The sequence below is a fragment of the Corvus cornix genome, chromosome 2 (genome assembly GCF_000738735.6).
Source record: "Corvus cornix cornix isolate S_Up_H32 chromosome 2, ASM73873v5, whole genome shotgun sequence".
Taxonomy (NCBI): domain Eukaryota; kingdom Metazoa; phylum Chordata; class Aves; order Passeriformes; family Corvidae; genus Corvus; species Corvus cornix.
The window spans coordinates 63,709,210-63,732,999 of record NC_046333.1 but is presented as its reverse complement, the minus strand read 5'-3'; the positions used below and the strand labels follow the sequence as shown (position 1 = coordinate 63,732,999).

The 23,790-nt window shown below is 38.7% G+C and overlaps 1 protein-coding gene across 2 annotated transcripts in view; it reads left to right on the top strand.

The window, feature by feature from the left end:
* The first annotated feature begins 1,672 nt into the window (after positions 1–1,672).
* The window catches only part of DTNBP1 (dystrobrevin binding protein 1), a 64,070-nt gene continuing 41,952 nt past the window's right edge, over positions 1,673–23,790 (top strand). Inside the window, exons 1-6 of one of the 2 annotated variants that reach the window (XM_010402892.3) lie at positions 1,673–1,778; positions 5,054–5,104; positions 8,024–8,074; positions 8,753–8,813; positions 11,380–11,512; positions 17,703–17,835. In XM_010402892.3, coding sequence (XP_010401194.1) covers positions 1,723–1,778; positions 5,054–5,104; positions 8,024–8,074; positions 8,753–8,813; positions 11,380–11,512; positions 17,703–17,835 — 485 coding nt within the window. In that variant the 5' untranslated portion in view covers positions 1,673–1,722. Of the gene's footprint in view, positions 1,779–5,053; positions 5,105–8,023; positions 8,075–8,752; positions 8,814–11,364; positions 11,513–17,702; positions 17,836–23,790 lie in introns of both variants that reach the window. The other variant, XM_010402891.3, reaches the window with a different exon arrangement.

Here is a 23,790-nt window from a genome sequence, read left to right as displayed (position 1 = left end):
CAATTTCAATGTTTGGAATATCAACACAATCGTTTTTCTTTTAGCAGGCATTTAGCTTTTAATCTGTATTTATGCCACAGAGCAATACTGTTTTTTCCATAAGCCAAAACAGAAAATATCTATAGGTCACACACTCTTCTAAAAGCACACAAGCTGTTTTTGGATTATGGTGTCAATTTTCCAATTGATTCAAAGTACCTCAAATCACTCCTAACTATACTTCTGCAGTATCAAATGATACATCCAGCAGTCCTCCTCTGCATACATTCTCCTTGTAACAAATTATTTCAGTGCTCTTCATTTCTTTGGAACTTTCAAACAAAATTTAGTTGGTTAGCAAATAAAATGTTTTGACTTTGAAATCTCAGCTTTTTGTAAAAGTTGAAGTCTCACTTAAAGGGAGATTAAGATTTCCCAGATCTGTCTAAATCCTAGGTCCATGTTGCTCAAATATTATCTGAAAACACACAGGGTGTGAGACTGTCTTCCTGGTACTGTGACTGTAAATATAGCAATCCAGAAAGACTGGCCAATTGTTCCAAGAAGGTCTTGATTTCACCTAAACTGTCTAAAGATTTGCTGAATGACTTTTAACAGCTATTATTTGAGCAGACAGTACCTAAAAATTTAATTATAGCTTTTCACTGCATTATTTACTATTTGTAAGAACAGCCTTTTTGCTTTTAGGTTATTATTTGTAAGAATCATTAGTATCTATAAAAGTCCAGCAGTCTCCAAAGAAAATAGTGGTGGAACCCATAGACAAATAATTCAACTACCTGCTTTGCAAGGACTTTGAAAGGTTGTCATCTTATTCCAAGATGACATATTCTTATTCCAATTCCTTATTCCAAGAACCCGGCAACCCCAGGGAGACCCGGTGGTTTTGCTTTCCGTATTTTTAAGATTTTGTCACAAGGTCTGATTCCCTGAGTTCACAGGATGGGTCAGGTTGGAAGGGACCACAGTGCATCATCTGGCTCAACCTCCCTGCTAAAGCAGGGTCATCCTAGAGGACATGGCACAGGATTGCATCCAGATGCGTCTTGAGTATCTCTAAAGAGGGAGACCACGACCTCTCTGGGCAACCTATTCCAGTGCTCGGTCACCCACACAGTCAAGTTCTTCCTCATATTCTGGTGGAACTTCCTGGGCATCAGTTTATGCCTGTTGCCTCTTGTCCTATTGCTTGGCACCATCAAGAAGAGCCTGGATACATCCTCTTGATGCCCTCCCTTCAGACCTTATGGTCCCCCTCAGCTGCCTCTTCTCAAGGCTGAAGAGGCCCACCTCCCTGAGCCTTTCCTCATAAAAGAGATGCTCCAGTCCCTTGACCAATTTTGTTTCTCTAAGGAGATCATTCCTACACTACCATCGCTGATGTCAAAATCACTCTGGTGAGGGTCCCAACCTGCCAAGGGGCTTTAAAATAACCTCTAAAAAGCCGCAACACACACTGCTCAAGATCTATCCTTGAAACCGCCCGGGCTTTAAACGCAGTTCCCCCCTCGCACAAGGGGGGACGCAGAACGAGCGGCGCGGCTCGGCTCCCCCCAGCAAACGCCCGCGCTCCCAACCTCGAGAAGATGCACACGGAGCCGGGAGAGACGGAAGAGACGGGGCGGGCTGAGGGGCGGTGGCACCGGAGGCGGGAACGTAGCCGAGCCCCGCCCGCGCTCCGCCCTCTGGCGCTGGCCTTCGCAGCCAGGGAAGGCCGGGAAGATGCTGGAGACGCTGCGGGAGCGGCTGCTGAGCGTCCAGCAGGACCTCACCGCCGGGTGGGTATCGCCTACGGCACCGCGGGGCTGGCGGGGGGAGCGGGAGAGGGGCCCGCGTCGCGCAGCCCGGCCGGGCCGGGGGGGCAAAGCAGGTGACCGGGTGGCGGGGAAGGCGTGGACTGGCACAGGGAAGGAGGAAGAGGAGGAGATTGCGCAGACGGGACCCACTGCCAGGGGTGGTCTGTCACCCGCGGTGTCCTCCTGTTTGCGGGGACAGGGTGGAAGCGCGGCTCCAGGGTCCCGTATCCCCCGTGTTCCCGCCTGGGCTGGGCGGCTGATGGCGGGCTGGCGAGCCCTGCGGTGCCGCGGGCGGCTCCGGGGAGGAGGAGGAGCCGCGGTGCCCGGGAAGCAGCTGCGGTCAGGGGAAGGAGGGAAGAGAGGGGCAGACAGACCGCTGTTGTGAGAGAAGATGTGAATGGGGTCAATTAGCGCGCTTGAATTTTTTATGAAGTAACCGACCTTCAAGGTTTTATGGATCAGTGTAATCCCTTAAAGAGCGTTGCTGGGCTCCGCTTGCTGTATGGAGAAACTTGCTTTTCCTTGGAAGATGAGTTACTGTCTCTTGGGGAAGAGAAGCGCAGGATAAGCAGATGGAACAGCCCCTCGCTTGCACTAAAAAAGTAGAAAGATATTCTTCCTATGTTGCCTCACAAGGTTTATTTGGATAGGCCCCGTGTCGATCCTGTTTTTAGTACAAGCAGGTGGTCCAAGTGAGTGTCATTGGAAGTCAGCGAGTGGCTGGAGGACAAGGTCATGCCTGTGCTGCAGAGCTGTTGGCTCATGATGAGCCACGGGGGAATATCGTGTTGTAAGCAATTACTTTTAAAAACTGTGTGGTCCTTGGCGATGTTAAGGCTGCCTTATAATACCCCTATGGTAAATATTTATATATAGTGAGGAATGTCTGTGTACCCCAGAAACTTAAAATAAATAGTTCATCGTGACTTACTTGTACCAGTGTGTGATGGTCAAGAGAAATTGATAGAAGAGGCTGCCAGTCAAACAGATAAATTGCTTACATGTTATCTGTCTCATCTTTTCAGACAGCAACTGAATATTAAACTGTCTTAAAAATACAGACCAAAGCATTGCTTTATGTCTGTCTGTGGTTTTTTTTTTTTGTTCTCAGAGGAGTTGATATCTCAGTAGTCTAAGGCTCTTTTGAAAAGTGTGTTTTTCACATGGTGAAAGAGGACAACAGAAAGGTCATAACATGCCAGATCTGGTGATCATTTAACTCTGTGTTTCCATATATTGCTGCAGTGGAGTCAGTATGTTTCCATGTAGTCTCTATTTTGCTTTCTTCCTGGTGTTGCAATGCTTTGTCCTGAGACCAGTCCCTGATTTCATAATGTCCATCTTTGTGTTTTGGCAGCTCCATTAATGAACCCTTGTTCCAGTGTCCCGTCTTTAAGTGGTATTTTCATCTGCGGTGTAATCTTTTTTTTTTGCCATTGGGAACCTGTATCTCAGAACCACAGTGGCAGAGACTGTGGAAGGCGTCTTTTTTTTTTCCCTTTAGTGTCCCCATGTAGCCAGAACACAAGTTGACCTGGTTTGCCCTCTCTTCCTTCCTAGACCATGCAACCTCATTTCTTGGTGTTCAGGATTACTCTGTTCTGCACCCCACCAAAGTAATAATAGAAGTAACTTTGTGATGTTGAGATTTTAGCTTAAAATTGTAAAATTCTCAAAACACAAAGAAAGTATTTTTGATGTCAAGTTGTGGCCAACTTGTTAACTTCACATAAATGCTTGCAAAGTAGAACAAGTTGAATTTCTCGAAATTGTGAGGGGAAAGGTTTTCCAGGGCTTTTAAGAAAATAATATCACTTCCCAAGGAATAAGGGAACATGTATGTATGTATGAAAAAGATTAAATCTGGTTTGTATGGTTTAAAAAGAGCAGTTTGGAGTTATTAGCCATTTCTGTGGCCTCGTTCTTTGCTCAGTTGTGTCTGCTGTCTATTTCTGTGTGTCCTGAGAGCAAGGTATCTAAATTTTGACCCATTTACCTGTTGGCAGGCTTTTGCAGGAGGAGGAAAAACAACCAAAATGGATGCAGAGGACTGCTGCTATTTCAGGCTGGGATGCATAGTGGAGAACATGGCAGCAGAGAAGGGCAAATTGCACAGCTCCCTTCAGCAGTGGGGTTCTTTCTCCGTGTGCTGTGTTTGTTGCTACTTGGCTTAGCTGTTATAAACAGTTCTCTGAGAGGGTGTGGAGACCTGCCTTAGCATGTCTTTTCTCAAATTCTCAACCACCTATTTTGCTGTAGAGCTTTGAAGTTTCCTTTAGTTCCTTGAAAATATGTGGTGGTTGAGTCTGGGGGAGTGCTTTGGCTCCCCCCTTGAAGCAGCCTGAATGTCTGTATATTAGGCTGTTTCTCAGTCCCTGGGTTACTCAGGATTACAGATCTCTCTGGAGGGTATCTTTGGCTCTCAAAGCTCATTTTCATCTTGCTTGTGTCTGTGTCATTTTATTTCTTCCTAATTCTTACTGTCCTGGACAGCTGTGGCTCCAAAAGGCCTCGAGATTGAGGACAGCCATTGCCTTGGTGGTCAGGGAATAGCCAGAGGTTTTGGTTCTCATTGTACTCACTGTACTGTGTCAACTCAACTAGCATATACAGGTTGTCCGAAAAAGAGTGGAAAGAGTTGGGGGGAGGAGGGTTGTTTGGTTGTTTTGGAGGGGGTTTTTTAGCTTTTGAGGAGCAAGATACCAGTCAATTTGAAATGGACCACGTGTGAAACAAGCCTCAGATATGCTCAGTAGCAGTGCACTGTGGTGATGCTGCTAGAGATTCTGAAAGCTGGCAGAAGAAAAGTTGAGCTTGTGCTAGTTTTGTGTTGGCAGACTTGTGGCAAGTGGGTACATGTGTATGTGTGACTGTCATGCTTTTCCTTGACACGAGAGCCTTCCTGTAAATGGTATTCCTCAGGGCTGGATTGGTTATTTCTATGCAGGTCTTTAATTCCTGTCTGCTAAGGAAACTGTATCAAGAGATGGATGACTTGTATACACAACTCCCATTAAACTTTTCATACTGAAATGCCTGATGCACTTCTACAAAAAATCTCAAGTTTTAGCAGCAGTGTCAGTGGAAGTAAATTCATATGAAGGTCTCCACAAAACTAAGTGAAATTTGAATTATTTGTGAAACAAGCTGAAACAAAATTAACTAATAGGCTGGAATTAACACATTATGTGTTCAAACAATTTTTTCTCTCTTTTTGGTGTTGTAAATGTCTAATGGATTTGTGTTTTGATTTGTAGGTTGAAGACTTTGGGCGACAAATCAAGAGATGCAAAGAAAAGCAGGCAGAGGTACTTCTGAATGTCTTAATATATAGCATTAATATAGGATGCTGTTGTTAAGGAAAAATTTGAAGAGGCTCATATATATGAGCCAATTACAAGATCATTTGCATATAACTTTACTATTTTGACAACAGAAAAGCTTAACCAAAGCAAATGCTTTGCTTAATAGAGCCTTCATTGATAGGCCTAAGTAATTTCTAATGGCTGTCAATCGACTTATAAATTACTATTTAAATGAAATGAATATGCAGTGTTATTGTAGTACCTCATAGAAGATTCAGGTTGCAGTACACTGAAATGTAATTGTTTGCAGTCTCTGTGAATCTCATGTGCTAAAATTGTAACTCAGAGGTTTTATAGTATAAAAACAGAAATAGGAGCCTTTTTATTGTGGAAAATATGTGTGTAATGAAATACTTCAACTATCTGTTTTAAGAAGTTTTGAGAATTGTGCTGGTTTGGGTATTTTTCTTTCATTGTTTTGTTTTTTGTTTTTTTCAGTCCTCCGCATTTTAGTTCTCTGCTCGCTCTTTCAACCTCTGTAAGCTACAGGGAAAGAATACTTGATGTCTGGAAATGGCATCTGTGAGAGTTACTTCTTCAGATCAGCTGAGTTATGCTTTAGTGTCAAGCATGTTCTTGCTAGAACACACTATGTAGACTCAAATTAGTTTATACACAAGCTCAGTGCTAAAAATAAAGCATCTGAAATGAACTGTCTTAAGTTCCGAATCCTGATGTTTTGGAGGTAAATTTTTTTTTAGCAAGACCAGTTTTATTGACAAGGCATGGAGACTAAGAATGGGGGAAAGTTTGAATAAAACTATTTTAGGCAACTGCCTTCTCTGTGTACTTCCAGTCCATAATATTTTGGTTCTTCTGGAATACTGTAATAAATATCCATCACTTTTTGAGAAAAGCACTGGGTGAACAAATTGAAACAAGGGAATGCTGGGGTGGCTTCTGCTTTGCTGATAAAGTTCAGGGATAAACACAGCTTAGTTTGATTGTAAGGATGGGTGAGGCCATATGGATGGGAGCCAAGGAGAGGCCAGTAAGGGTGGTGTTGCAATGGGAGTTTGTCACTGACCCTCTGACCAGGGAGAGAATGATGTTTTCTCTAAACAACTTGGGGAATCCTCTTATCATTAAACCCCCCTTTTTGTGGGGGCCTATAGCTTCCAGCTGCTGGAAGGACAACACATCAGGATGCGATCAAGAAGTGTCCTGGGAGGGTGTCAGGGATAACTTCTTGATGCCTCTTCATAACCTCTTTGGCATGCTGGAATAGCCTTAGGAAAGCCAGAGCTCACCTGGAATTGACATTTACAAGGGATGTCAAGGACAAGAAGAGCTTCTAGCCCTGCATAAAAGGGTAATAAAAGGCTGAAGGAAAACATGGGATCGGTGATGCATGGTGAATTACAGCAAATGTAGAGGCTGTTGAGTTATTTAATGCCTTTGTGGCTTCAGTGCCTTGTGCCTAGTGAAAGGGTTCAAGGAGACTGACCAGTAGTGAATGAAGATAGACTGAAGATACTCAATCCATAAAAGCCCATAGGACCATATATGCCTCATGAAAATCAAGAGGTACAAATTCCTGTTTCCCTGGGAAGAAAGTATCCCCTGCAACAATGCAGACCAGGGCTGACAGGCTATCTGGGACATAGCTTTGCTAAAAAGACCCTGGGCTTCTTGGCAGACAGCAGGCTGAATGTGAGCCAGGGACATGCCTTGCAGCAGGGAAGACCAAGAGCTAATAGGGTGGAACAAATAAGACCCAGACAGTGGGATTGAGGAAGGTGATTGTCCCCTGAATTCAGCACACTTTAACTGCCCTGTCCAGTTTGGTCCCCAGTGTGAGAAAGGTGTTAATATTCTGGAGCAATTTAGTGGAGGGCCACCAAAATGGCTGGGGCAGGAACTCTGTGTATGAGGAAAGGCTGAGGTGGGCAGTTGTTCAGCCTGGAGAATAGGTGACTTCTGGGAGACCTAGCAGCAGCCTGTCATTACCTGTGAAGTGGTTATTGAGGAAACTGGTGTGTGGTGGGAACACAAAAGGTGATAGGTATAAGTTGAAACAAGAAATGGTCAGGCAGGAAAAGCTGAGAACAGCTTCCTGAGGAAGCTGCTTCAATCTCATAGCTGATCCTGATTTTAAGAGGGGATTGCAGTAGAAACTTCCTGGGATCCCTTTCCACCTTACTGGTTCTGTCACTTTTCCCTTGCCTTAAGGACAAAAAGGTTTAATTTATGGTAGTTGGGTTGGGTTTTTTTCCACTCAAGTTGTTTAGATGGTAGTGCAAACCAGTCTGTTTGGGTGATCTTCCAGGAGATAATCTTGGATGACATCAAGATCTTCACATCCTTCGAAATGCCGCATTGTTAATTTTCTATAACTTATTATAAGATGTCTTTATAATTCAAGCTGTTATTGATGAAAGTGTATGCATGGAATAAGAGATCATGAGAGCATTAAACTGGCAAAGGTTCTTTAGCTTAGTATTTATTTTTAGTGTAGGATATATTAAGTGCAATATCTTGTATTGAGGGACATGAACTTGTGTAGTAGTCTTTTTTTCTGAATATTTCTGTGCTCTGTTTTAAATTAAAATGATTTTTGTCCTGTATCTTTGTTAACTATACTTAGAAATTATTTCATAAAACTTGTTTTTAATGGACACAGTTGAAAAGAGGTAAGAGTAGGCTATCATAAAACAACAAGGGAAAAAAGCTTTGAAATATTCTTGTAAGATACACTGTGTAATGCATTGTACACCAAAATTGGCAAAATGTTTGTCCAAGTAAGAACAGTAGGAAACATTTCTGTGCTCAGCATATCTGTCAAGTGCAACTGTGTGCACACATTTTTTATAACAGCCTTCTATTATTAATGATTTTGTATATTTGGAATTTGTTTTACAGAACTGTTCAATGTTTGCCAGAGTTTTCTGCTGGACTGGAATTACTAAGCAGGTATGACCTTCCTGTCCTTTATTAGTGTCTGCTTCCTATATTAGATTGAGAAAAGGAGAAGAAAATCAAAGTGTTGCTAATAGGTTCTTGGATGCTCTGCAGTTAGTAGTGTGGAGTGGTTACCAAATGACTAATGTGTTTAAAGCTTGCTCAAGCCTTAAGTGCTGTCATGTTAATGAAACTGAAATTCTGGAGGAAAAGCCACATTTGAAAGATGACTTTAGTCCATGTTCTAATGCAGAGGGTTGAAGGAGGCAAGCACTGAGCCCCAGTCTGTGGTCTCATAACTTAGACATGTTTGATATCATTTCCTTTTTTTTTTTTTTTTTTTAATTGGAAGGGGTATATGTATGACTACAGTTCTGTTAATTTTTTTCATTTTGTTAATGAACTTGGATTCCAAGTAATGTTTAAGGCAGTGTGTTGTCTTATGAGTATTGCTGGGTCCATTTAGCTTTTAAAGCCAGCTATCAGGTTGAAGAGTATGAATCACTTTTTCTTTAAAAGACATTATTTCTCACTGCATATTTGTCTTGGCAGAACAGTAAGTACTGGAAAGATTTACACAGCTTTTTAAGCTGTAATTTCTGGTAGTACCTGTAAATAAAAGTACAGTGACATCCATGAATTCCTTGGTAAGGAGAGCACAGTAAGAAAAGTAATTTATCTTTTCTTCAGATATGAAGATGCTTGGGCTGCCCTTCATAAAGGAGCCAAAGATTGTGCAAAAGCTGGAGAGGTAAGAAAAAATAATGCCATGCTTGAAATATTCTGAAGCGTGTAAATAATTTTAAACAAAAATTTTTAGTACTAGCATACAGGGCTAATCTTGGCCCCTAGGTAAGCGCCCACACAGCCTTGTTCACTCACACAGTAATGTATGCAACAATGTAATGCAAACCTGAAATAATGCAATGTAAACAGTTGCAAGGATGATGTTGCATGTTACTGCTGTAGCTCTTTAAAAGCAGTGCGGGGTGGCTGGGATAGTACAGAACGTATTTGGGGTTGAGGCACCTCAGTGGTTTGTGTCAGGGCAGGGCTGTTGCACTGACACTGTTCGCTGCCCACTCCTAGTGCCCAAGGGACAGCAAGATTGGATTGCCCAGCTGAAAAGATTTGGGAAGTGTTTGTGTTTTCTCCTCATTTCATTCACTATTCCTGCCCTGGAAGCAAAGTGACAAGTAGTGTGGTTTATTTGTGGAATGAAAGGAAAGGAAACTTCTAGTATTACCAATGCATTACTCAGCACCAGGCTTTCAATTTTGAGCCATATTTATGGGGCAGTGTAATCTGGGTGGTCATGATTCAGAGCAGGACTGAGCTGTGGGGTTCTCTGTCCTGGCTGAAACCTTCACTTTGGCTGGGTACATACTTCCTGGCTCTCCTGTTTACTTAGGAGACTTCTCTGTATAGTTTTCCAATGGATAAGTAACTCACTGTGTATTTATGGTAAGAAAGAAAGTCTCTTATGTTCTTCTTTCTCTTGCCTAATGGAATGGCCCTGCTTTTCCCTGCATTCTAGTGAAAACCTTCAGGCATTGGAGATGGAGTTCTCCTTGCCCGTTTGGCATGTTTTACTGCTCATAATGATCTTTTTTTTTAGCCAGTCTCTTAAATGATGTGATCACAATATAATACTTGCTATAGTTCGCTTTAAAAGCTGTCATTCTAAAAGCAATGAGAGGCTTCATATATATTAATCTAATATAACCTTATTTCCACATATTATGGCTGCTTGGGAAAATGAGAACAAAAAACTTGAAAAAGACTGAAATTTTCTGTGAAATGCAGATATTTACTTCAGGCATAAGCCAGTGTATATATTGCTTATGGAGTTTTGTTTGTTACTTTTTTTTATAAAAGTGGAAAATAAAAACTGTGTAAGCACAGAAGATTGGCTGTACCGTAGAAGACCTACAGGTGCACTTCTCCAGCGTCCTATTTCTTCTTACTTGTGCTGTCTTATTTATAAATGTTGAATAGAGAAGGAAACTGAAAATTTCAAGCTTTAATTGCAGCCTACAGTCTTACCATGTTAAATGGCAGATGTTAACTACCAGTTTCATGTACAAAATAGTCCTTTTAGATGATTGTCATTTCAGCTGCATTCAGTTATCTCCGGGCTGAAATGTTTGTGATGTTTGTCCCCATCTTATGGTGGCTTGGTTTGGGTTTTTTGTTTGCTTTACTGTTTTACTGAGAAAAATACCATATCCCAGTTTCCAAAATAGACCTGGCTTTTTTAAAATACGACTGTTTGGTCTTCTGAAGTGCTCCATTTCTCACTGGGCTTTGGAACAAATTTCCAAAACTTGTCTGGTGAAACAGGATGTTCTTTTAACAGGGATAGATAGCTGAGGGAATTTGCAAAAGATAGAAGTTGTTCTTTAAAAAGAATGGATCTAAAGTGGGTAGAATTGTAAATTTGAGGGCGTCTTTGCTCATTGCTCAGGCTTTTTCAGTTTCTGCAAATAAAAACTATAAAAATTGAGGAATTCAGAATGCAGATACAGCCACAGGCTGTAGTTGTGTGCAAGAGGAGGAGTGGGTAATGGAATTAAGAGCAGGGAAACAATAATTGAATCATGTCAATTATATGTAAGGGAAACACTTGTTACCTAAGATCTCTTGATCCTGGTGTTTTTCATAGAATCTGACCTATATAAGCAAAACTTTTAAGCAGTGTATCCTTTTCTCATTATCGTATTATGTAAGAAAAAATTAGGAAGAATGAAACAACAAAAATTGAGCTAATGTAGAAATGTGCTCATAAACACTTGGCACTACTGCAGTTTATCACAAGAGCGGAAGAGCAGTACTATTATAAAGGCAACTTTGTCATTCCTTTTACTTAATTTTCTAGACTATTTTGCACGTGCAGAGTTTTCAGTTTTGTTGTGAAGATGAAATTGGAATGGCTGGCAACATTAAACTGTTCATCTAAATATGCCTAAAATCGCAGTACTGCATTGTTGTTATTGTGCACCAGTGCAACCCTGCTGCCAAAATTTCAGGTACATCTTGTTTACAGTTAATAACATCCATAAAATACTTCCTGCATTGATTAGTATATTGAGAAATAGCTTTCTGTCATATTTTTCTTCAATGCATTTTGATAGAAATATTCCATAATACAGGGGATCTTTTGAGCATGTTGTGTATTTACTTGAGAAGTGCACAAGTGGCAGTGCTGTGGGGTTGCTGTGCTGATCTTATGCTTCCAAATGTATTATTTATAAAAATTAGTCAAGATACTCATAAACAGGTAAATAAATTTGCAATTAAAGACCTGTTTGTTGCAGCTGGTCGATAGTGAAGTTGTGATGCTTTCTGCACATTGGGAGAAGAAAAGGAACAGTCTGGTGGAACTGCAGGATCAGCTTCAGCAAATACCAGGTTTTTTAGCAGATCTGGAATGCCTCACAGCAAGCCTAGGTAAGTTCTTATAGACATAACATGCATTCAAGTTAGTACAGAGGATTAGGCTGTAGTTCAGCTGTTGTGAATGTTGTGGTTATAAAATTTAATTTTACTTTCTATGGTAAAACTGTAGTTCTTAAACAAACTGGTTTTTTTAAAAGATCAACAAGTAGCAGTGGCTGCTCTCCCAGCAGTTAAAATTTTGTATGTGTCATTATTTGAAAAAAAATAATTCTGACAGATGTTTGAACAGCTGAAAAACGCTATTCTTGAAGTCTTATTAAATTGTTAAAACCTTTGATAGTATGAACACTCATGTATATAGCTGCTTCTTTTGGAGTCTATGTAATTTTATATAATAATGTTTTAACTCATCATTTGGGGTGGGATGGGGGGAAATTTACCTGGCTAGGGACACTTTCAAGGCATAAGCCTTTGGTTTTGAGTAACTGTTGGTTCCAAAGCTAACTTCCATAGTTTGAATTAATATATGGGGTTAAGATATTCTGAAGGGATACCCAGCTTTTCTATAGGTGAATATTAATGCTGCCTTTTAAGATTAGGAAATACTTTGTGTTTGTTAGGTGGGTTGCAGTTTTTATAACTTTATCAAATATTAACCTGTTCATTTAATTTAAAGATGAAAAGGTGACTACTTTGGTGGACTAATTCTGGAACCTCTCATACAAAACTGTTGATTCACTGTTAAAAATTAAATTGGGAAAAAAATGCTGGGGACTCTGAGTCTCTGAAAATCTCTACCATAGCTGAGCCTTGAAAGGGGGATGCAGCATTTGACAAGCAGTAACCCTGTCTGTCCACAGCACGTCTCTTGATGCTTCCATGGAAATCTATACAAGGTGCATCAAATTAAAGCTTAAAAAACCTGCTGTCTGCATATGGATTTTAAGTAGCTAAGTTCCCCAGGGACCGTGACTGCACTCTGCTTTCTTTCTGCAGCTGGGAAGCATGCAGAAATTCCTCATGTAATTGCAGCTCTGTTTTTTTGTGGGGTGGGCTGGATTTACATGCTGATGTGATGTGAAGAAAAGGAGGGTTCTTTTCTGTCTTCAGAGGCTAATTTCTCATTCTGCTATGGTCAGTGGACATGCACAAATCAGCTTTTGTTCCTAGGTAGGCCGGTAATAACTTTGCTATTTATTCTGAACCAAGGAATGTATTCCAGCTTTTATTACAATTTTCTTATATCATTTTGTTTAATAAGGCTTTATCATCTGTGCTAACCATTTAATATTGGCTTTTTGAAAAAAAAAATTCTAAGGAAATAAAAATTTATATAATGTTTTATTAAAATACTGGTTTTAATATCATTGTACAGTCCACTGATAGCCCAAAGATAAACAATATAATAGAAAGCTAATGGAATTGCCTTTATAGCTCATAACGGCAAATGCTGTAAATCCTGATGAATTTGGGCTACCTTCTGATTCCTAATACAGCTTTATGAACTAGAATTAATCTCACTCTGATTGTAGAGTTTCTTGGAGAGGTATCTCTCTAGATATTTCTGATACTGCAAAAGTAGGATTTAAGGAAGCATTCAGCAGCCTGCTCAGGGAAGCTAATGAATTTTGAAGTATACTGCTAGGGCTGTGAGATTTGAACCAAACCTTCTAGCTTTACCTTTTGTGTCAGATTTTATCTGTTTTATTGTTTATCTGGAGTTTCTTATTCGCTCCTCCTAGCAACAGAAATTTACTGCAATATTCTACTCACTGTTTCTAGTTTCTGTAACTCTTAACTAACTGCTTCGTATAAATGTAAACTGTATTCAGTTTTCCAAGAGATGACTATTACTCTGACTGTAAATTTTCAATATGAGTGAAACATTCTGTAAAAAAAAAAAGTGGAAATAGAATTGCAAAGTGCTGGGTTATGCATCCAAGATGTAATTTGTCTAACCTTCATCATTTCAATAAAATAATGGTTCTGTCTTGTGACATGATATGTTTCTAATAAATGTATTCATGCTTTCATTTTCAAAGTAGATAGAGGAGCCTGGCTGCTTTTGGTAAAAGAAATTTCAGATAATGGAAATGAACCTTTTTAGTGACCTACTTAAAATTGGTATGACTCATGTACAGATTCTTCAGCTTTTGCTCTGTATTACAAGACACATTTTTATTAGCAATTATAAAGTTCTTTAGCTTAGATATTCATATTATCAGTCATTCCTCACTTGAAGTAAAAAGTCTGTGTCTTCATTTGATAAAATTATTGTATTATGCAACGTCTTGTAGCTGCTATTGAGAACTTTGAAGAAAAAATTACTCTCATGTAAAAGTGAAAAGGACAGTTACTGCCCTTTCAAAGTGCAAAATTGGAATCGTCACTTAAGGCAGTTTTTATTTGAGATGTTGTAGAAAATACCTGCTCACCGATATCTGACATACCTATCTTAATATGAAATACGTTTTATGTTTGAGCAGTGGCATTTTGCTCAAACATCTGTTTTGATTTCAGCAAATCAATCCACACAAACATTGATTCAAATCCGGTTTTTCTCCTTTCTTTTTTTTTTTTGAAGATCAGATGTTAAGCATTAACTGGATACTAGTTTCGGAAAGACTGGTCCTGTACATAGGTGACAGATCCAACATAGGTTGGAAATATTTTACTGGTGGGACTGGGAAGAATATAAGGCTGGGGGTGTATTTGTGGAGATAAAAGCCTTTGCCTCTTAGTCTTTAGGGGGTTTTTTTGAAGTATGGGCTAGATGGGTGTGAAAATCCATTGGAGAAGCAGGACCTTTTGCACTGCTTAGAAGAAGTATCCTTGTTTATAATCTTGAGCAGAAAGTCAGTCTTTTTTATTTCAGACTGTGTATCGAGTATGAAAGTTGCCATTCTCTAGCTTTGCAAAATTCAGTCTAATTTTTTCAGAATTTGCATTTATCGTTTACTGAGAAAATTCCGGAAAACATTGGGAAGATTTACATAAAACCAGGGAATTCAAATAGTATAGTGTAAAGATAGCTGTGTTCAACAGGGAATTTCTCCTTAGGCTCCAGGGCACAACACTTCAGCAGAGAGGTAGAGATAGATATGTATAAAAGGCATACATTTGGTGCTGTAAACTTGGAGATGTCTGAGGATTAAATACACAAGGAAAAGGATCCTAGGGTACTTGCAATGTAGCTGCAGCAATGAAGCTGCTTTAACTTCATGTAAGTGGTATAATACTAGCTGGGTTTAAGATCTTTTCTGTAAAAACAGATAAAAATTGAGCACTAGTAGAACTGTAATTATATAAAGTTCTTTCCTTTTTTTGTGGCAGTTAAATTGAACTCTTTCTGTTCATATATGTCTTTCACTGCTCATTTTAAGCTTTTAGTAATATCTGCCCCTGTGTGGCCTAGAGGTAGAGGGAACATCTTTGATGTAATTGCTTCCATCCTTTCTGCTTTTTACCTTTTAGTCAGGAAATAAATGAGCTTTGTAGAAATGTCTTTAATACTCCTGCATGGTTTCTGTTGTTTGAGTGGCTGGGACAGTGCAGGAAAGATACATCTAAAGTTAGTGGAAACCTGTTTTCTGACATACAGCTGTGATTTAGCTATTCTAACAAATTTTGTACTCATACAGAACTACAGATAACGTAGGTTTCAGTTAGAAAAATTAGTGGTAAGTTTAAATTAGGTACACTTTAGAAAGAAAGTGTTTCAGGTAAAAAAATTTGAAGTTGTTGTGTTCTCAGTAAGTACTTTAATATCTAATAGCTGGTAAACTAAGAAAAACAGTGTGTGCTGATGGAAGATAATTCAATGTAATGTCATCTGACCAAACTTGAAACATACTTTAGAAGAATTAAAACTAAAAGCTTCAAATAATGTTGTTACACTTGTGGTAATGTAAGAAATACAGGCTATAATTGGAGTGATGTGACCTAAAGAACAAGTTATTTTTTCCAGCTATCTAATAAAAAATACTATTTCTACCAAGTGTGGCATATTGCTATACATGAAAATTCTTAATCTAGAGGTAAATATATTTTTTAAAATCTGAAAAAGATTTAGAGGAGATGGGGTTTTTTACAGCCTAAGTTTCAAATCAATTAAATCTGTGGGTTTGTTTGGTATTGCCTTTGTATGCACAGTTCATATATTCTCTTTTGGGTAAGAGAGATGTTAATTCTCAGCTGAAGCTGGTGCTACTGCACCAGAGCTTGTCTTCAAACTCTTATTGTGAAATGCAATTTTTCTTTCACTTCAGAAAGGAAAAAAACTTCTGAAACCTGTGTTGCAGTAAAGCAGGATTGTTGCCTCCTGGTGAGATCTTTAGTGTCCATTCTTGTTCTTCAGGAGCACGGTGTTTTCTGCAATTCCCACTAGAGGCTGCTCAAATGCTAGTGCTAGGAATCAGTTGCTCTCTAGAATTCACTTTTCTTTATCTTCTTTATTTTCCTGTCCTTTGTTGTTGTCTTTTAATATTATTTCAATAGCAAATACAGCAAAGCAGGTGGTAGGTTTTCTAAGTGGAAAAAACAGTGGTTGATAGGTACCTTACAAAATTGTCTTCAGCCCTGCTGTGTTGGAGAATTTTGCAGATTAATAAGGGAGCAATCATTCTGAAAAGCAAGTTAGCACAATATAAGTATTTGGATTTTAATACACTCAGAGAAGTCCATTTCTTAAGCAGAAAGGGCCTGCCAATTATAATTGTAACCATGATACTGCACTTTGAATGCATCAGGATTTTGTGAGAGAAAATTGAGTATGTGGTAAACAATGAATGTTCCACATCACAAGATGTAGAACTGAAAACATTTTTTTCCTCTCAGACTTGTTTCTGCATTAATTGTCAACTGCCTTTCTTTATTTTTTTTGCCAGTCCCTCCCCTGTCCCCTCAGTGATCTGTATACAGGCAAATAATTAAGGGAAATATTTGCTGATTATATGATTCATGTTTCCCTTTCTTACTGTTGTGGATCTTACTTGTTAGAGAATAAAAAAATCGTGTTAAGTAAGGTGAATATATGAATATTTACCCTAGGAAATTTGCTTATGAACTCTTAACTTTTGCTTTTTTAGGGGAACCTTTTTAGGATGGCTATTTATAATGGAGCAATGGCTAAGGAAGTTGAAATTATGTGTAGTCCAAGATAGGCTTCAAGTAGAATGGCCAATCCAGAATGGAAGATTTGACTGATGCCTTCAGCTTACTGTTTCCTTCTTTTGAGCATTCAAAATACATTAACTTTGGCTGCTATTTGTTTGTAAAAATGTGAATTATTCTTGCACCTGCAATTTACTTTCTCTCTGGTATAGGAGAAATCCTGGCAAAAAGACAAATAATAGTCCTGTAATTTACACAGTTCCATCCCAGAGTGACTAGCTGGCCAGGGTTTGGGAAGATAGTTTTTCCACTGTGGAATCCTGAGGAGAGAAATGAAATTTAGCACTAATCACTGTCAGGGAGAGTAATCCTTTGATACAAGATTCACATGGGTTAATTCAGATGAGGAGGGACCTCAGGAATTTCTGCTCAAAGCAGTGTGAGCTATGAGATGAGATCAGTTTTCTCAAGACTTGTCATAGACAAGATCTATTTGAAGTTGAGACTGAGCAATTATGTTTAAAGGTGAGATCTAGAGATGTGTTTGTAAAATAGGTAGATTTAATCGTAAAATTTACGTGTATGTAAAATAGGTAAATCTCTATATTTAGCTATCAGTAAAGGGTCTGTCTTCAGAGACATAAATACATATTTACTTATATTACCATGAGACCATGTGAAAGTTAAAATTCTTCCCGTATGCTTTACTTTTGCTTCATTTGAATAAATGAAGATTTGGCTTGGCTTTGGTCAGCACAGCTTTATTCCTTGGACTGGTACTGTGTAGGAAGGGCTAAATTGACAGTCTGCTCAAGAAGGAAAAGTATGAGTCCTGCATGCTTCTCTTCCTCAAATATAGACCACAAACCTGTGAGACCACGATGCTGGGGCAAATAGAGTGGTTCAGCATCTTACCACAAGGGAACCTCAGGTAGATCTCCCTTCAACGTGGCTCTGCTGCCACTCTTTACTGTGGGATTTGGGCTGAGATTTGTTTATCTTTTGGAGCCTTTTATATGTGTGTAGTTATTACCATGTTAATTATTTACCTTTACTAAATCCTGCTTCTGTTCAGGCGAGTTGTCTGTCTGTTGATGCAATTTGATATTCATACAAATATTTCTTATAGCCCAGCTAGAGGCGAACTTTGAGGAAATGGAGAATCATCTGCTGTGTCTTGAGGAACTATGTGAGCAGTGTGAATTGGAAAGATACAAATGTATGCAGACATTACAGCTGGAAAACTACAAGAAAACAAAAAGGTAAATAGAACAATTGTTATAAATAGAAATTAGCATATAGTATAAACCTTTTGTAATCCCCCCCTTCCCCCCCCCCCCCCCCGCCTCCGTATAGAGTATAATCCCTTCTATTTTAATCTTTTAAAGAAACAATAGTCAGGACATTGCAAATTTGTAGTTGATTCATTGAATGTCTTAGTGATGAATAAAGAGTACGTGTGTTTGGAAAATTATCACTACGTTGTTGTTAAGATGAAGTCATGTTTATTATTCTCTGCAAAGAATTGGAATAAGGGCTGTTGTTAATAAGCACAGATGAATTGATGTTTCTTTTAATCCCTTGCCCTGGTTTATGGATTTCTTTTTTTTTTCTCCCACGTACCTGACAGTTTAGGAACTGAATTTTCCTCTATCTTCCTTTCAGTTCCATCATATCATATCATATCAGTGCCTTTCACTCTGTATGAAAGGTATTAATCTCCTGCCATTCTCTTACTTGGAAAACCAGGGCATTAATTCTTGGAATCGAAGTTCAACTTACAGCAGTATGTGTGAAAATTCTGAACTTTGAACTCGTGAGCTTCAGGTTTACCTAAAAGATAAAGTAGCAAGAGAAAAATATTAAGTGCTTAAATGACTTAAACTGTTGAGTTGCTTGATTTTTATTACTGCCAGTGCCAAAAATAGCCTAATATAAGGAGATAAGAAAAGCAGTATTACATTCATTATATAAATTAGGAAATGAGTGGAATTGAGCAGTTTGTAAAAGACAGTGTCTGACAGCCTGTTAGGGAGGGGTGGGTAGATGTGGGTGTTGACTGACATGGGGATAACCAGGTTACTTGATCTGTCCAGGCAGGAGTCCTACTGTTAGCCAGGGGAAGCACCCTGGCACCCTCCTTGGTTGTGGAAGGAAGTTTGATACATGTGGTAAGGGCAGAACAACTGGTTTGTTTCACAGTTCTGATGAGGATGTAGTGATCAAGAGCAGGACTGTGCCAGACAGCACTGGCCACATTTTGCTTAGCTTATCTGTGTTCTTTTTCTTGACCTTTCTTGCCATTTTTGTAGCTCTTTCTATTTTTATGTGTTCTTTTAAATCCCAGTCTTTTCCCAAAAGACCTATTCACCCCTGATTACTTTTTCACTATTGGTCCTCATGTGTTATCTAGGGAATCTTAGCCTTCTATGGTGTTACAGATCCAGTTACTGAAGGAGTGCTGGTGTTGTAGGTTCTGCCTCCAATACCTTACAGCTTCCCCTTCAGCTTTCTGTGAAATTTGGCTGTTTCTCACCAAACTCCCCTTTAAACACCTGTAAAATCCAATCATCCCTAGTGGTGCTGTCTGTGGCTTTTGTCAGTATCTTATTATGTTATCTGTCACATCTGGCAATTCCTCACGTCATGTCCCTTTAGTTTTTCACATTCTGTTCAGTTGTCTTAACCTCAGGACAGGGCCTCAGCAGTAGTCTGTAATATTCCTGCAGCCTGGATTTTCTCTTTCCCAGGTCAGGGCAATTCCATATTCTCTCTCCAAGAAGAGTCAACAGCAGACAGTATGGCTGAATATTCACTTGTTCAGACCTACTTGAGTAATCTAAATATTTAAGGATAATAATTCCAAAATTCTAAATATGTGCTATTGAACCAAATAACACGAATTTAAAATGTGTATAAAGCAACAGATTTGGTCCCAAATAATAATCTTTCTACAGTTTTCTGAGTGGATTTTGTTCTCTCTGCCATCCTTGCTCCCTTTCCCATAGCCTCTGCTTTCAACATCAAAATAAAGTGTTAAACCATTGCCTGCTCTGCTTAGTAGTATCTAATCAGTTTTATAAATAGAATGCTAAGCAAGCTACTTAGTGTAATTATAAGCTGATTACATTTGGTCAGAGCTAGCAAAACAGGAAGAATACAGGTAATTTCTGGTTGATCATTACCACTGTATTTATTTAGGTAAGAAATTAAGTGCTAGCTCAATTACAGGAAGGACACTTGCCACTGTAGGTACTTGAAGAGTGAGCAGCTGGTTAACTTGACGTGAGTGTGATTTGTGGTGTATGCTTGGAACTCGTGTCCTGTCTTCCTCTCTTTAGTGCTTGGGGTTTTTACTGTGATACCAGCTGAAAGAATCAAGGGGGGCAGGGTTCAGGAGTCTATGCTCTCTCTTTAGCACAAAAATTATTTTCAGGGACTGAATGGTTTTGTGTTTGGAAAAAAAAAAAGTATTTCATGTATTTTGACAATATAGGAATGAAAACTGAGATGAATATGAACTCTAGAAACTCTGGTTATTTTAAGCACGTAACAAAACGTAATGTTGTTATAAAGTCACTGTAGAGCTTAGGCTAGAGGCTCATGTATTTCAAATCTTTTGAAAAAATCCTATATGAAAGACTTAGAAGAAGGTGCTTTAGGTCAACATTAAACCTCTGAAATGCAGCTTATGGTAACTGTGGGAACTTATTTTATAAGTAAGTCTCCCTATTAAATAGAGCAACTTTATTTCAGTTCAAACAGATCAATTTTTTTCCCTTTTGTCATTGTGTTGAGTACTAATTTCAAAGTAGGTTCATCAATCCAGGATCTTTCCCAAGTTATTTAAAAGCCTGGTGTTTGGGGGGCCTGGGTTTTTTTTGTGAGCTTATCTCTGGAATTTTAGTATTTTCTTTTTTGTGTTTAAATCCATTGATCAGGGTACCAGTGCTGTTGTATGAAGTCTAGATTCTACCCTTGTTTTCTCTAGTTAGTCTGTCTGCAGTTTTGGATGTATGTTAGGATTAAACCATGTCATTTTGTTTCCTGTCTTTTTTCATTCAAGCACAGTTCTTCTTCCCTTTCCTTCATTCTCCTGCTGAGGATATTCTGATTGCAGAAAACCTTCTGTATCTCTTTAGTCTCATGTGGCAATTCGTGCTTCCCCAAGTGCACAGTGTCCTTTAGGAAGCACTGTCAGGAGCTCACTTTTGTGTCGTCTTTTTATGTGCCCTGAGTGGCAGCCTTGTGGTGTAAGATAAAATGTTTCTGACCTGAAGCTACACTTCCTATGAAGCTCTTGGTACCATTTGTGTCCATTTCAGAGAGATCACCATGTTTTGAAAAACAGAAACCTCTAATTATTTTGGCAATTAAAAGGAGCTGCCCAACTATAGCATTTTGTAGGAATACATTGGGAATAGCAGAATCCTTGTCATTGGAAATGAGTGAATAGATTTTACTGTGTGTTATTTGAGTTGAAACATAATTGTCTGAATGTTAATTTTTTAAGGACATCTTGTTTAAGACCCCTCTCTATTTTTCAGTATTTGTCAGCTTTGAGAACAGACATAGAAGGAAAATAAATGTAAAAATCTGAAATTCAAACCTTAGTGGGACTATTGTTTTTCCTTTTTGATGAGATTTAAACAAATGCTTTATTTGAAGAGAAAATGAGTCTTTAAATGTGTATTTATTCCTAATTTTTGTATTTTAGAGGTTTATTTGTGGTCAAATAATGTGTAACCCCATGCTTTCCTAATTAGTGCAGTGAGTGAGGAGTTGGACAGGTTGTCATAGTTTTTGTTGGATGCATTGCCATACCATGATGGCGCTTCAGTGCTTCTGGGGGAGAAGAATGTTTGATTTACTTTCTCATTCAAAAGAGTATAAAATTTATGGCAATAGCATTGCGTAGATCAGAGACGTGTGTAAGAACATGTCTTAGTTACTGTTGTTTTCTTCTATAGACTTTATTCCTCTTTTTAATTGCTTTGGGAACAAAAGGAACAGTAAGGGTTGTTTGGATGTAGATACGGTGGCTTATCTTAGCCCTGACCAACACAAACATTTGAAGAGTAAATTAAAAAAAACTTTCCATATCTGTAGCTCTTGTTTAGATCCCATAGCATTCCTCAAGTGGCAGGCTAGAGCAGTACTCTGTACTGTACAGCATCCTCAGTGATGATTCCCTCCCACCTGGCAGTGATACATTTAAATTTTACCTTCATAACCCTTTCAAACTTTACATGTAATTTTTAAACTTAATTTTTTATATGTAAAAAGTGTATATGCACCTTTGTTGCAGATGTTTCAAACAAGTATGTTTTTCTTTCTAACATTAAGTGTACTGTGAATTATTTCTGGGATCTCAGCTACATGTTTCATAGTTCTCATCAAAATTTTCGTCAGTGTAAATTTTCATCAGTGTAAATTTTCATGCCATACTCTTTTTGATCAGTCTCTTAGTGGTATAGATTTGGAGCTGCTACACCTCCATGTAACTGGGTACCTAAATAAACATTTTTGCAAGATTGGATGCAGAACTTTTATTATATTCAGGGCAGTTTCCATGGTAGATGTGCAGTGGATGACTGGCTTTGAGTTTTCATGAGGCACTGTATAAGTTTCTGCACTTGTGCTGCAAAGATGTTTTCTATCCTTTTTCATGAGTTTGCATACAGCACAATGAGCAGCAAGTGTTTTCATGGTGATAACTGGCTGGAATTAATTTTATGGCCATCAGTTGTTGCACTTCTTTGGGCAGACACGCGGAATGAGAATTCTTATTGATCCTGAAGAGACTTGCACAAGCTTTGGAGGAGTTTCATGGACAATTTTGCTTCACTTTTTTTGTAGTTTGAAGGCTCTGAACGTTCTTTTGTTTGCAAGAACTCTTGCATTACAGTAGTCTGCATACGCCAAACCCAAAGGAGTGTGCTGCTTCATTATTAGTGAATTTTACTCCCGTCAGTGCTCCCAGTATTTGGAAACATCGGGCAAGGCTGAACACACAGCAGATTTGAAGATTGCGGGGGTTTTGGCAGTTTTTTCTCTTATTTGCAAAGTGTGAATGTGCACTATAATTTATGTCACTTTTGAGTTGATTTAATTTTGCCCTTTCTCTGATGATTTTTGCTTGATACAGGGACACAATGACATTGTTACAAAGAGATTTGATGCTTACCTTCTCCTTATAGTCTTTGTTTTCTTTTGAATAGGCAAATAAAATATATTTTTCTTTGGCTTTTGTGACCTGTAATAAAAGACTGAATGTTTGTGTTGGATCCTCTGTATCCTGCAGCACCTTTTAATAATATTACCTAGAAAATGTTAAAACATTATGGCAATCCTGCATAATTTATCTCTACCTTTACGTGGTGCTTGTTAGTGGGCATAATCTGCAAATCCTGTCAAGCTGTTAATACCAGGCATTCTTTGTCCAGACTTACTGTACCAATAATAGGAACAGATGGTTCAGGGCTGCCTTAATCATCATTTTGTACCCTCCCTCACCTCAAAAATGCATTATTTATATATGTAATTAATTCATTGTGGCTAGTGGCAGAAGAACAGGGCTTAGGTGCTTGTCATTACCACACTAAAATTCATTCTCTGTGCTGTGCCTCCTGATAAATTCTGTGTTTCTTTGCTATGAATTATTTCCTGAGACCTTTCATAATTCCTTTCCACTTGCATTTAAAACAAATTCTTTTAAAAGTAGCTTAAAAAAAAGAAAGTATTAAATGCATTCATTGGCAACTCTTCTGTGAGGGAGATTTTGCATTCCTACGTCAAAGGGATATGTTGAGGGTGCCTGAAGAAGATACAAGTTGTAACTTCTCTCTGGCACAATTGCATTTGTGCTGCATGGAACCACATTCAGAATTTTAGATGAAGATTGCACATGGAGTCACAAGCTCTTTGTACTTACTTGTTCCTGTGAATTAGGGTTGTACTGTATGTCACTTACTGAATAAAGCTTGGCCAGTTTTTAAATACTGTCATTCTTCTTCTTTTTAACGCTTTTGGGGAAATTGATGAACAAGTTAAATGAAGGTCTGCAGTTTCTTGTGTGGCTGTTTACCAAAAACAGGTTTGCAGGAATTCCATTTTTTTCTCGAAGAAATTGGTGGAGTTGATGGTGGAGGTGGCCTTTGGTGGTGGAATTGTTTGTACCTTCTCTTCAACTTCTCTTACATTCTTTGTAGTTTCTC